The 12,648-nt window shown below is 36.1% G+C and overlaps 1 protein-coding gene across 2 annotated transcripts in view; it reads left to right on the top strand.

Annotated features, from left to right (window-relative positions):
* Positions 1-12,648, top strand: part of LOC126175171 (arf-GAP with coiled-coil, ANK repeat and PH domain-containing protein 1) — a 149,513-nt gene that overhangs the window by 56,019 nt on the left and 80,846 nt on the right. For both annotated transcript variants that reach the window (XM_049921761.1, XM_049921760.1), the window contains 3 exons: positions 3,423-3,645; positions 3,726-3,831; positions 8,018-8,251. In XM_049921761.1, the coding sequence (XP_049777718.1) occupies positions 3,423-3,645; positions 3,726-3,831; positions 8,018-8,251 (563 nt within the window). The remainder of the gene's footprint in view (positions 1-3,422; positions 3,646-3,725; positions 3,832-8,017; positions 8,252-12,648) is intronic.

The raw sequence follows: 12,648 nt of genomic DNA, 5'->3' as shown, positions 1-12,648 counted from the left end.
TGCATATGAAACTCCATTACAAAGCAGACTTGCTTGATTGTATTAACATGTGTTGTTTGACAAGTGATGGTTTATGAAATGTTAAAGAAATAAAAGTAAAGGTGCCATTCCTTGGTCACAGCTGGCCACTGTGGCCATTACAGTGTGACTGCCATTCACTGCAGAAGCAGGAACCAGCATGTCCCATGAAGTGGCAGTGGCTTCCAGCTGGTAACAATACATCAGAAAAGTAAGGGGTGCTGTCAAAGTGACAGCACCCTTTACTAAGTTTTCTCTTCTTCCACAGGATGACCACAACATTTATGAACAGACTATGTAATATCAATACGGCCTCATTTTAAAGTTGTGTTTGTAGTGCCATTTAGCCTGAAGATGTTTACCTCGCAACATGTCACTAATAAATAAGTAATACAGTAGTTGACAAAGTTTGTGACTGGTAGTGGTAATTAAAAAAGAAAAAAAAAACCTTTACATAAATACTGTCCTGTTTAACTGCTGCTAGATCTGATCAAAGATGATCTCGAGGAGAGTTCATCAAATCCAGTAACATCTGACTACAAATTAACCACAACACTAAAGTAAGAAGAATCAAAATACTTTGAAGGCTACAGTGATTTATTTAACATTTGTTTTGTTCTGGAACAATGAAAAACCATTAACAATGAACTGAAATTCATTACCCTATCAGGTTATAAATAATCAGTTACGTTCAGTTACATGATTGTCAGTAAAATCCAAATTTGCTGCTGATAAAGATCTGTCATTATTAATATTTGGGGGTGCCAAACATGCTAATTGTTCATTACAATTTTGCAAATCAAAAACCATCTACAGTGACATCATTTCTTCTTCTGTGATTAAGTCGGGTGTCAACTTTTTAACAGACATTCTTGTGCTTCCGAAAAATAAAGTGACGTGTTCCTGAGGCATTGGTCTAAAGTTCTTAATAATATTTTCTCTCTTGATTTGCCTAGCCTCCAAAAGTTGTCAAATTAATCATTCATTTCTGCCTTCTACTAGTTGATGGAAGAGAATGAACAACTTTATCCTCATTCTCTGTTGAGGGAAGCTCCACTGCAATGTTCTTATCACCACCACCTTCAAGAGTACTGACATCGGAATACTGAATGTTTGAGATACTTCTGTGAAGTAAAATGAAATTAACAATTTAATTCTTAACGAAATTCAATAAAAGATCATTGTTAAGAGTGAAAGTTAAGGATAGAGACAATGGTGAACAGTGACTTGCTCTCTCTTGTGGTCCACTTTTCCAAAAAATGTCAGCATATCAACTAGGGGCAATTTCTTACCCTGACTTGAACACAGTTTGGGAAATTCCATTTACATTCAGATTCCTTGGACTTGATCTTCAGATCCTCCGATGAAGGTGGCTGCAAACACTAATTTCATTTGAAGTACTGACAGCGTGCTTTGTAATATTCTGCTGTTGTAATTCTGCTATATTCTGAATTCAAATCCTAATGGTCTAAATGACTCTCCTGTTGCCAAGAAATTAAAAACAAAATGAACTTAAGACAGAGGTGCACATGTGTATTGAAGATCCAGTTGCTTCTTCTTCTTCTCTCTCTTTTTTTATTTAGGGGTATCGTTAATGTTCCTTCATCTTCTCTTAAAATCTTCACCTGTAATGTGTCAGCATTAACTACTGGCGAATTATTATATCACATCCTATTCTAAATTGGATGGTGCAGTTACGTTTAACTATCTGTACCCATGTGGTTCTCAATCTTATTTTCTGAATTTTAATTTAATTTGATTTTGTTTTTATTTGCAAGGCAACAGGAGAATCATTTAGATAATTGGCATTTGAATTCAGAATATAATAGTGTTACATTGACAGAGTAGTACAAAGCATGCTGTTAGTATTTAAGAAATTAGTGGTCCCCTCCCTCTCCCCCTCAGCCACCTTCACCAGTGGATTTGTTGATGTCGAAGTCCAAGGAATTTGAATGTAAATGGAATTTCCCAAATTGTGTTGGAGCTATCAATGGAAAACGTGTGGAAATCTTTCCCCTGCTCATAATAGTTCCCTGTTATATGATACAGATATTTGTTTTTTCTCGATTGTGTTCCTTGCTATCGTTGATGCTAACTACAGGTTCATGTTACTAATGATGTTGGCTCCTGTGGAACTGAAGGTGACAAAGGAATTCTTGACAAGATCAACATAGGGCAATATTTTAGAAGTGGCATTCTGTCTCTACATCCTTGCAAACTGCCCAGTGCTGCTGATGTTTAATCACAACTTCTTCTTGGTGGTGAAGCATTTCGATTGAATGCAAATGTAATGAAACCCTTTTCTCTGCCAACTGCCTCAGCAACAAGAATGCAATTTTTAATTGCCATTTCTGCAGTCTACGTAGAGTGTGTGAAAAAGACTCTACATTATTAAGTCAGATATTTTTCAATTTTTTAAATGTGCTAGTTGCTGTAAATCCTGATACAGAATTGGGTTTAATCTTGTAGCTTGTTGCCCACGCACTCTACTTTGGGATGCTTTTCTGGAGAACAGCAACAAACCGTGTTGTGACATAGAGCAAACTGAGCTACCACTATCTAAACATAGTACACCACTTGCTAGGGGTGGCAGTTTTGCCAATGCAAAAGGTTTCTGTGTGGAAGGTTCAAGCATGAACCAGTTAAACAGCCCTGCAGGGACAGCAGTCTGCCAGAATAATCAGGTTACTAGTACCCATTAGAATAGTTACTTATGAGTACATAGAAAGTTTGGTTTAACTGTAGTAAATATTGGTAATAAATCACACAAATAGACTGAATGGAATCGTGGATCTGTGGAAAAATTTTCCAGGCTTCTTTCAAGCATTGTATTTCACATTTTCATCTTTACATACAACACTGGCTACATTAAAAATAAATGTACACTTGAACCCTATTTATACTACTTTTTCATCGTCTAAAAATGTAAATGACACTTCTGTAGCTGACATTGTCAGCAACTGGTTCAGTAACACCAGTGTACTGTAAGCTGCAGCTGGGCTGCTCTCAGAGCAGTGTATCTTCATGACATGCAGCTCACCTGTCACCACAGATGCTGCTACAGCCATCAGTCACATCATAGGAACCACACATTAAAAGGTGAATTAAAAAGTGATACAACAGCTTGAGTGACTAATTATTCCACCTGTAGTAGTCTCACTGGAGGAAATAAACTCTGTTAAGACTGAGCTTTGATCTTCGTAGTGTAAACTAATGCTGTCGTAATTTATACATCCTGTCAGATTAAGCTAGAATCGATGAGGAGGAAACATCTTCACCAAACTGTTTTGTTGCATTTAAATAGATGTTTTTGCATTTTTGCTTGTCTGCCTCAACATTTCCATTACACTACAAATTAAGATTTTTATCCTGGAACTATTAACTGTAGTGAGCTTCCTTCATAGGTTGTTACCATGCGAAAACAGAGTTGTAAATTGGAAAAAGAAATGGAAAATCGGCACACACATGTGACAAGTGCTGATTATGTTCAGCCACCTACCAAAGATGGAGTAAAACCCCCAAGGATGGAGGGGTATCTTTTCAAGCGAACTTCCAATGCTTTCAAGACATGGAATAGGCGATGGTTTACACTACAGGAAAACAAGCTAGTGTATTGCAAACGAACAGGTACTTATGGTTCAATTGGTGCAGTAATGCCATTGGATCATTTCTATTTTTAAACAAAAATATATTTTTTTTTCTTCCAGGAGAAGATAATGTTACAATCATGGAAGAGGACTTAAGGCTTTGTTCAGTAAAGCCAGTACATGAAGGAGATAGGCGATTTTGTTTTGAAGTTCTTTCACCTTCCAAGTATGTATACAAATAGAAAAGTAGTTTGCTTGTTTTAGAGTGAAAGAGTTTAGTCAACAAATTATTAACTGTAGTGTTTGTTTAAATTTAAAAAAAATTATTTAACAACTTACTTGCAGTTCAAATTTTGAAAATTTTTCCATGTGTAATGTAGAGGTGCATTGGTTTTATTGGATATGAAATTGATATGTTGTTTGTTATATCTTGAGTTGTCATGGAAGACTGTGAGAGAACAAATGTGTTGAAAATATTTTTGTGTCATCTTTATTTACTGTGTTAAGACTCACTTCTAATAATCATTTGATTACAGTTTTTTGAATTGTGTTCCTTGGGGCTTTTGTTATTGGTGCACCCTAAAATTAGTGCCACAGGCACATTCTGAAATTTTCGGAGAGGTGTTACAAAATCTTTTGGCATGAAGCATTAAATTATGGCAACAGTAATTGTATACTGCAGCTGTTTCAGTGTAGATAAGCACAATGGAAAAAGTGAAAAACGAAAGTGTAAAACTACCAGTGACCAACTCTGAATTCAGCTGTGTTTTAAACAACTTAAACAGTAACAAAGCAATAACTTCCCTATTGAATTATTGCAAAATGCTTCAGATAAGGTGAAAGAACACCTGGACAAATTTTTGTGTATCTACTGAGAGACTGGAACACTACCAGTGGAATAATAAAAGTAAAACAGTCACCATGCCTAAGAAAGAATATGCCAGTGATTTTTGAAATTACAGAACCTTGTGGTTACTACTAAGCCATACTTAAAAAAGTCTACTCGGTTTAGTTAAGGAAATACTAAGGCTAAAATTAATCAATATTTAAGAGAAGATCAATTTGGATTTAGAAAGGAAAAAAAACCAGGGAAGCTATAAGTGCACAACAAATTATCTTAGAAAGAAGGTTTGAGTTTAACAGGAAACTATATGGCATGTTCATTGTCCTAGAGAAGGCTTTTCCTGAAAAACTAAATAAAACTGGTATGTACTGGAGAGATAAGACTAATTCTCATTTTATACAAAAACTAAAGTAATGAAATAGATGCCAATGACACTAAAAAAGAGGCTATGATAAGAGGAGCTGTTTTCTCTCTCTCTCTCTCTCTCTCTCTCTCTCTCTCTCTCTCTCTCGTTATTTATTTAATTTCCTTGTGGAAAGTTCAAACAGACGATGAATAACGGCTCCAAAGGGATCAAAATTAACGGTGCACAAGTACATTGTATTCACTTTGCTAATAATGGAATAGTTGTAGCACATTCGGGGGGAAAAAAAAGAACTATGTTAAAAATTTTCTTTCATCTTGGATAACCACAAACTGAAAATAAATCCAACTTCTATTTCTTGGTGTAGCAAACATGAAAGGATTTAATGAAAAATGAGACATTATTAACATGCTGTGAAGTCTTTGCTTAAAAGAAGTGACAAAAGTCACAGCAGTGGATATTTTATAAAGTCTAATACAAAAATGCTAAATACAAACTCCAGTAAAACCAACGTCACAAGTTCAGCTTCCCATACAGAAAATCTTTCAACTGCAGTGCAAGTGCCCACAGGTCATGTGTTTCGCAAGAGCAATGGTAAGAGATGGTTCAGTTGCAGCAAGTTTGTCTGTGCCTCACCTGAAAGCATGGAGAAAAATGAAAAGGCAACAGTATAGATGCTGTTGAAAAGAGCATTAACAGCTGCAAATTTAAAATTGCCTGAATATCTAGCTGAGATGTGAAGGTGCTCACTGACTGGCAGTCAGGTTAAAGTATTATGACAAGCTGTTTGAGAGGCAATAAATGCTTGAAGATTGAAGGCAAGAGATGTTTCTGGACAGGGTGTTGAATAATTTTACATTCAAAGGGGTATTCTACAAATACTGTTGAGACTGGAAACAGATATTTATTTGGTTTTTAGAGACACTATGAATTTAGGCAGTGTACTTAGGAGCAATCTCCTAGATCACACTGAAGGCTTCAATAAATAAAGGCAACATTACTACTAGGAAAGTAGAAGTGGAAGATCATTCCAAAATTGGAAGCTCATCTCATGCATATCCATTTAGCAGGCAATTGCAGTGTAACGACGCAAGTTTTGTATAAGTGGTTTTCTTTTGATATATGACCATGTGCAGACTTCGTCACCTACGTCAGTTACAACACATTTCAAAATTATTTAAGTTCTTTTTAAATTGTCTCTAAATGGTTCTTGAACGAAACTGTAATTAAAACATCATTTGAGTCGTATGCGCAGAATTAAGTCACTTGGTCCAATTGGTTTGCACAAACTTTTTCAATTTAGATGTCGTTTGTTTCTCCTCAGAAATTATATTAATGCACGTTATCGGATTTAATAAATATTAGAACCACATTGAATAAACTTTCGAGATTCAAACTCGCGATGGACGTTGTCAAAAATTAATAATCTTGTCAAATAAATTATGTAACATAATTCTTCTTAAATAAATTTTCGGAACACGTATTTCAACTTTAGTAGCATCCACTAGTTTATTATCTTCCTACATATAGACGTGAACCTGAGCCTTGACAAGACAGAACTGAACATTTACAACATGATTAAACTTACTATGACGTCATTTTGTACAAACATTACAAATTCTCAATTATTTAATTTTTAGAAGCACGACGCAACAACTCGGTTTCAGTATCTTCTGTTGCTCTTTGGCTGTCGACCCACGATGTATAGTGGCCAGCAATTTTCTCTCTGGTCCCGGCAGCGAAGATGCTGTCTCCGTTCGTTGCGTCGCCCTCTCCGTACATGAAACAAAAAATAAATACAAAACTTTAGATAATTCACAGCTATTACAAATATTACAAAAATACATAAACAAAACAGTAAATTAAACTTATATTCACCTGCAAACTGGGCTGACACTGGTGAATGGGGGACGCTTCAATTTCACGTCCCACTACACAATCCACAATTAGGTGTTGAAAGCCTTGCTAGTGATAAAATGAAGGAACATACTGAAGATTTAGTAATTAATTATGTCCTAACAAAGACAATACTAATCAATGTCTGCATGAAGACTACTGTTAAAGATTGTCACACTACAGAAAGAAATTGTTGACAACAAAATCCAGGGATTATAGAATCCAATTTGAATATGGCTTTAAATTAATATTTTATTTATTTATTTATTTATTTATTTATTTATTTTTTTATAGGAGAACAGTTGAATTTCTTGTAAGTGATATACAGTGAGGATGAATTGGACATTCTTCTGACAAGAAGAGTCATTCAAATCTTTCTAGAACTGAAATCTATTGCAGCAGTTAAAAAAAAATTCCTGGGACTGACAGGATATTTTAGGGAATTTATCACAAGTTACTCTACAGTACAAAAACTATGGTTTACTTACTGAAGAATAAAATTTGAAGTACAGGATCCAGTTTCAAAAATCTACAGTCAAAAATTTTAAGTTGGACTAAATACAGATGCAAGCCAAGAAGGCTTTGGAGCCATGTTGTTACAAAAATCTCCAGATGATGAGTTACATGCAGGCTCTTACATGAGTAAAGAAATAACACTTCAAGGGAAAAAAAGTTATAGTTCCGTCAGACATCAGAAGGAAGGGTTGAAAACTAATGATATGTATGGTTTCTGCAGAGAAGGTGATAGCCACCTGGTTTACAGGACCGTGAGAACATGCACAAAATTTATATAACTCTGACCAATTGACTACTAATCATCCAAGTTGAATGATTATAAAGTTAACTGAGTGTGGGATTTGGATGGAGGCTTTAAAACTTCCCTGCTGATGAGAAAAGTGACATGACAAAGAGGCCAAATAATGCAGACAATTTTTGTATGTTCTCAGAAAAATTGTTTTATAGAGAAGATATGACTTTCAGTGTTCTGTTCTGCTTATTCTATTTCATTTATCGTTTGAATTTGTAATACTGGTGATAATAAGTGGTTTATTTGGAAATCAGCAAAATTTTTCCGTTGTTGTTGTTATGTATGTATATAGTAATATTAACACTTTAAGACTAACCAGTTAAATGTAAAGAGGACCTTTCGGCCCTTTCTGCCATAGAAAAAATCTGTAAATAAATAATCATCTTCTTGTTCAAATCATGAAAATATATTCTCCATAAAGTTACAATAATTTTTGAGCATATTGCAGCTAATTACAAAATGGTGCTATAGTGTAGTAATTAAATGATGCATGTGGACAGGAGTCACATGCTGCAAGCAGATTCAGAGGAAATGCTTCAGTGCTGGATTTCAGCTATGCAGCAAGGCATTGGAGCAGCATTGCAACAAAGTCTGAATCAGGATGGTAATGGCATGGACAACAACAATGCAGGATCAGACACAAAGGATTGCCATTCACTAAGTGGTAATTCAGGAGGTGCACGACCTGGAGACAGCACAGAACGACCTTCCCCTGACAAAAATCGTAAAGCCAGGTTTGTTCTTTATAAATGCAAACAGCTGTCAGTTTTTTCCTTTTTTTCTTTTATTCTTGGTTCTCAGAAATGTTTCACAATAAAGTAACCTTAAACTAAATCTGAATGACGGTACTAATTCTTATGTTGAGCAAGGTTCTTCATACACTCGATTCTACTCCATACTGTTGAGCTTTATTTTTGTGAAGAAATTTATGTGACAAAGCCTCAATCTAATATGGAGTTTTCATGTGGAAATGAAAAGGTTTCAAAATGCAACATAAACTAAACAAATTAATAATATAATGGCAGGGGAATGTAAGAAGCATGTTCTGGATGTGGAATAGTAGACGCTAGAAGCAGACTTAGTTGATACCAGTTGGTAGGAGAAAGGAAAGAGCAGGAAGATCTTTTGTAGAAGATAAGTCAGGAATATGGAAAACTGCCTTCTTCGTATCAAAAAACTGAGGAGAGAATTTCTAACAAATGGCGATCATAGTCATTATTAGTAACTACTTGCCATCATCACATGCCAGACTTTTTGCAGGCACATAGATGAATGCTGAAGTTCAAAATCTCTCATCTGTTTCATATTAACTGTTATCATCTTCGTAATGTAGGCTGAACACCAAGACCTTTTGTCCTCATTCTTTCTCAGCAACACCAGCTGATGCCCTCAGGTGCTCAGCATGTTGTCTAGGCACAGGTTTGACAAACCAGGGTTCTTGAGCTGGGGACTGGTAAGTTCCACCAGTCCTCTTTCACCATAAGCTCTGGACATGCTTCGGCAACGATTGTGTGGCACAGTGGTGGAATGTTGTGTGTCACAGGGAACAGAGATCTTGGCTTAACCACCTGGATTGTAAGAATGGTAAAAACCTCTATTAAAATCAAACCTCAATTGCAAGGTATGCTACATGCTAATGAGGTCCGTGGCTGTTGAGGTAGAACAGTTGTTAGTGGGCAACCTCTGCGGAAACTGCTACACTAGAGTTGTATGAGGCTTACCAAGCCACACAGGGCTCTGTCTGGGTGGACCATTCTTTCCCTAGCTGCTTGTGGAACTGAGATGGACCCCTCAATTTTCTCCTCCTCCTCCTCCTCCTCCTCCTCCTCCTCCTCCCAGCGATGAGACAAATGACCTCGCTGTCTAGTTTCCTCCTCGAAACAACCCTGCCCTATTCCTTTGTTTCTTGGTGTGTGCATTTGGGATGTTATGGATAGGCAGGTAGAGCGAATGGTGTGGAGTATAGGGAAGAGAATTTAATTTCAGAAGGTGTCCATATGCAGTTATGGAGTGGAGATTATAAATATAGTTGTTCTGTTGTGGCAGACCATGATATGTATTTGTGTAGTATTTTCTTTCCCTGGGCTATTGATTTTTGGATGTGACAATTTTCTTCTGTTGTTAATTTTTGGACAGGTTGTTACTGGTTTTGAGTATTTTTAAATCAGTTTCTGTGTTCATTGAGTGGTGACTCTGTGCTATTAGGCGATCAGCTAAAGTTGAATGGGAGCTATTATTTTGCAGTGCTCAAAGATTTTCTGTATACCTACCTCTAAAATTCATGCATGTTTGACACATGTATACTGATAAACAGCAATTGCAAGTTAATTGATACTAACCAGACTGGCTGTATTTGTCAGTGTAGGTGGTATATTGTTCCAAGTCTGTTCTGTATTGTGTTGTTGTTTCAGTGTACTGTGTTGATTCCTTATCTCTCCAGTATATTGCCCACACAGTGTGTAACCGTACTAAAGAGACAACAACTTAATGTGGCATAGCAAACCAACAACAGACATTTCTCCAGAAGTTAACTGGCGGTCAACAATTTTGTGTCGGACCTTTATGGAATGAGATGCTACATTATAAAGTGACCAATTTTGGGATTGGATTATTGATTCAGGTCACTCATTCAGCTGACAAGAATTGTTGCAAGTCTGAATTGATATTATTGTTGAGTAATTTCAGTAAGTGAAAGGAGTGCAGGCTATTTAAAGTCTAACAAAAGTCAGAATAACTGCCACTCTTGCGACTTTGTAGCGCAGTGTTCACTTTGACGAAGCGTGTTCTCTAAATTGAAAAGAAAAGCTTTTCTTCAATCTGCCTGTATTTGAATCATTTAGCACAATATCATTCTGTAGGGTTAGTGTAAGCCAAAGGTAACAGGCCCACCATTACCACACCATAATGCAATGTCTGTAGCATAATATCAGCTGTTTTCTTCTGGGTGGGCATTAATGCACTATTAAAAAGCCACATTAACTAGATGGATCAAGAAGGTAAACCCAGAAATCTAATCTGTAGCTATAAATTGTAATTATTCATGCTTATTCTTAGAAGTGTCATGTATGGGACTGCATGGGAAATACTATCAGTCAAAGAGTAAAAAAAATATAAGGAACTTAAAGTACTATTGATATAATTCTTGAGTATATCTTTCTCTTGTACTGATCGTTATATAAAAGACATGACGACTTATCCTAATATTTATGAATTGGTGTCATACATAAGCAGTGGTACAAAGAGCTGTTTGTACAACAGTAAAAATTTAATTTATACCATATGTATTAAAATTGCACTAAGTGGCATATATTGTGCTGAATCTCAAAATTAAAATCTTGGAAACATGAAACTGAAGTATGAATGAAGTTTTCATTTTGTGTTTAGTGCTAAATGATAGTTTTCACAGTCATACTACAAGAAATGTAACCATGGCCCAATATATCACACATAGAGGACAGGTGCCAAAAACTAGGTGCATAGGTGAGGTTAAACTGATATTTACTAGGTCTCAAGAAATAACAATTTGTCAGTGCAAAGAATAATTGAGGCAAAATAAAAACAGAGGATCATGGTAAAACCAATAACATTGATAAGCCAATGTGTGTGTGTAGTGTTTTACATGGTATATATCATTACACTGTAAAATATGTTATATGGTCCCAAGTTAGTTGTACTAGCTGTAATAAATTCTAATAAGACAAATAGAACGTAACTCTTAAGATATGGTTCATCTGTCAAGGGGACCACATCTACAGGGTGGACAGAAAGTTTCTACCATTTTCATTTACAAGGCCACTGAGGTTTGATGCTCTGTGGAGATAGTACCACTTCACACCAACAGATTGTACTGGCTTCATGTTAATCTCAATTACTTGATGAATCATAGTGAACACATTCCCACAGTTGTTTGTCCGCTGCTAGTGAGTGTTGTTATGGTGATGCACTTCTACAAAGCAGATCTTTTTCATAAATTTAACACACATCTATTTTTTTACAAGTTAATTAAAATCTTTCATTCAGTGATTTTTTTATGTATACTTGTGTTTTATCTCTAAATTTTACTTATGGAGATAAAAAAAGAGACTTGTAAAAGTTCTGTTTTCTCCAATATAATGGACTTACACATTTACTTAGTTAAATTAATTTTTAACTTTGTCTACATACTGATGTTTGTGTTCTACTTATTAAATAATCGTATCATTGAAAAATCGGTTCAAAACATGAACATAGTCATTCCCAGATTCAAGACCTCCATTCCAATAGAATACCCAAAATCAAAATTGCTCAAATGCTAGGTGCTAGTGACAGCAACAGAATTAGGCAGCAACAAAACTCGCATAAAACACTTTAAAAATCAAAGATCATTAGGAGGACAACAGTAAAAAACCTTTATTTGTGGACAATCCTAGAAAACGTGTGTCCAGCATACAGAACCTACGCTGTCAGAAAAAATGTTGTTGATTGTCTGGCATCTTGTGAAAGAATAATATATGATGGCTCCTGCGATGCTAACCCTGGAGGAAAGAGGAAAAGGCTCCTCTCTCTCTCTCTCTCTCTCTCTCTCTCTCTCTTTCTTTCTTTCTTTACATGAGTGTCCAGTAGAGCTTTATGCAACATCCAATTTGTATAAATTAACTAGAGAAAATTTCCACAGACCAAAGTAAGGATTGAAGATATGGTCACTGGCGGCATCTTTGGCTATGGAAAAACTGAACTACATGTGGTTGATGCAAAAAGGACTGTCAGTGCTAGTTATTATAAGCCAAGGATTGTTCCTGCCTATGCTGAGGCAGTCCCGAAAAGTCTTTTCCCAAATCCAGACAGTGCTGTTTTTATGCTAGATGAGACAACAGCTCACACAGCCAAACAAGCAATGGCACTTCTGAAGAGAATGCCTCCTGTTGTTTCAGATGACTGGCCTGGTAGCAGTCGAGACCTAAACACTGTATACTACAGGATGCAGTCTTCAAAGATCCTTGTCCACACAGTGGAGGCCTGCTTATTGCACATGCTCAGGAAGAACGGAACTCAGTCACCTTTGAAGAGACAGCAGTGCACACAGAGCATTTTGACAGATTATTTGATGAATGTCTTCATAATCAAGGACACCATACAAAGTACTAAAAAAGTG

The sequence above is a fragment of the Schistocerca cancellata genome, chromosome 3 (genome assembly GCF_023864275.1).
Source record: "Schistocerca cancellata isolate TAMUIC-IGC-003103 chromosome 3, iqSchCanc2.1, whole genome shotgun sequence".
NCBI classification, from domain to species: Eukaryota; Metazoa; Arthropoda; class Insecta; order Orthoptera; family Acrididae; genus Schistocerca; species Schistocerca cancellata.
Note: the sequence above shows the minus strand (reverse complement) of the source record. Positions and strands in the feature narration are given on the sequence as shown.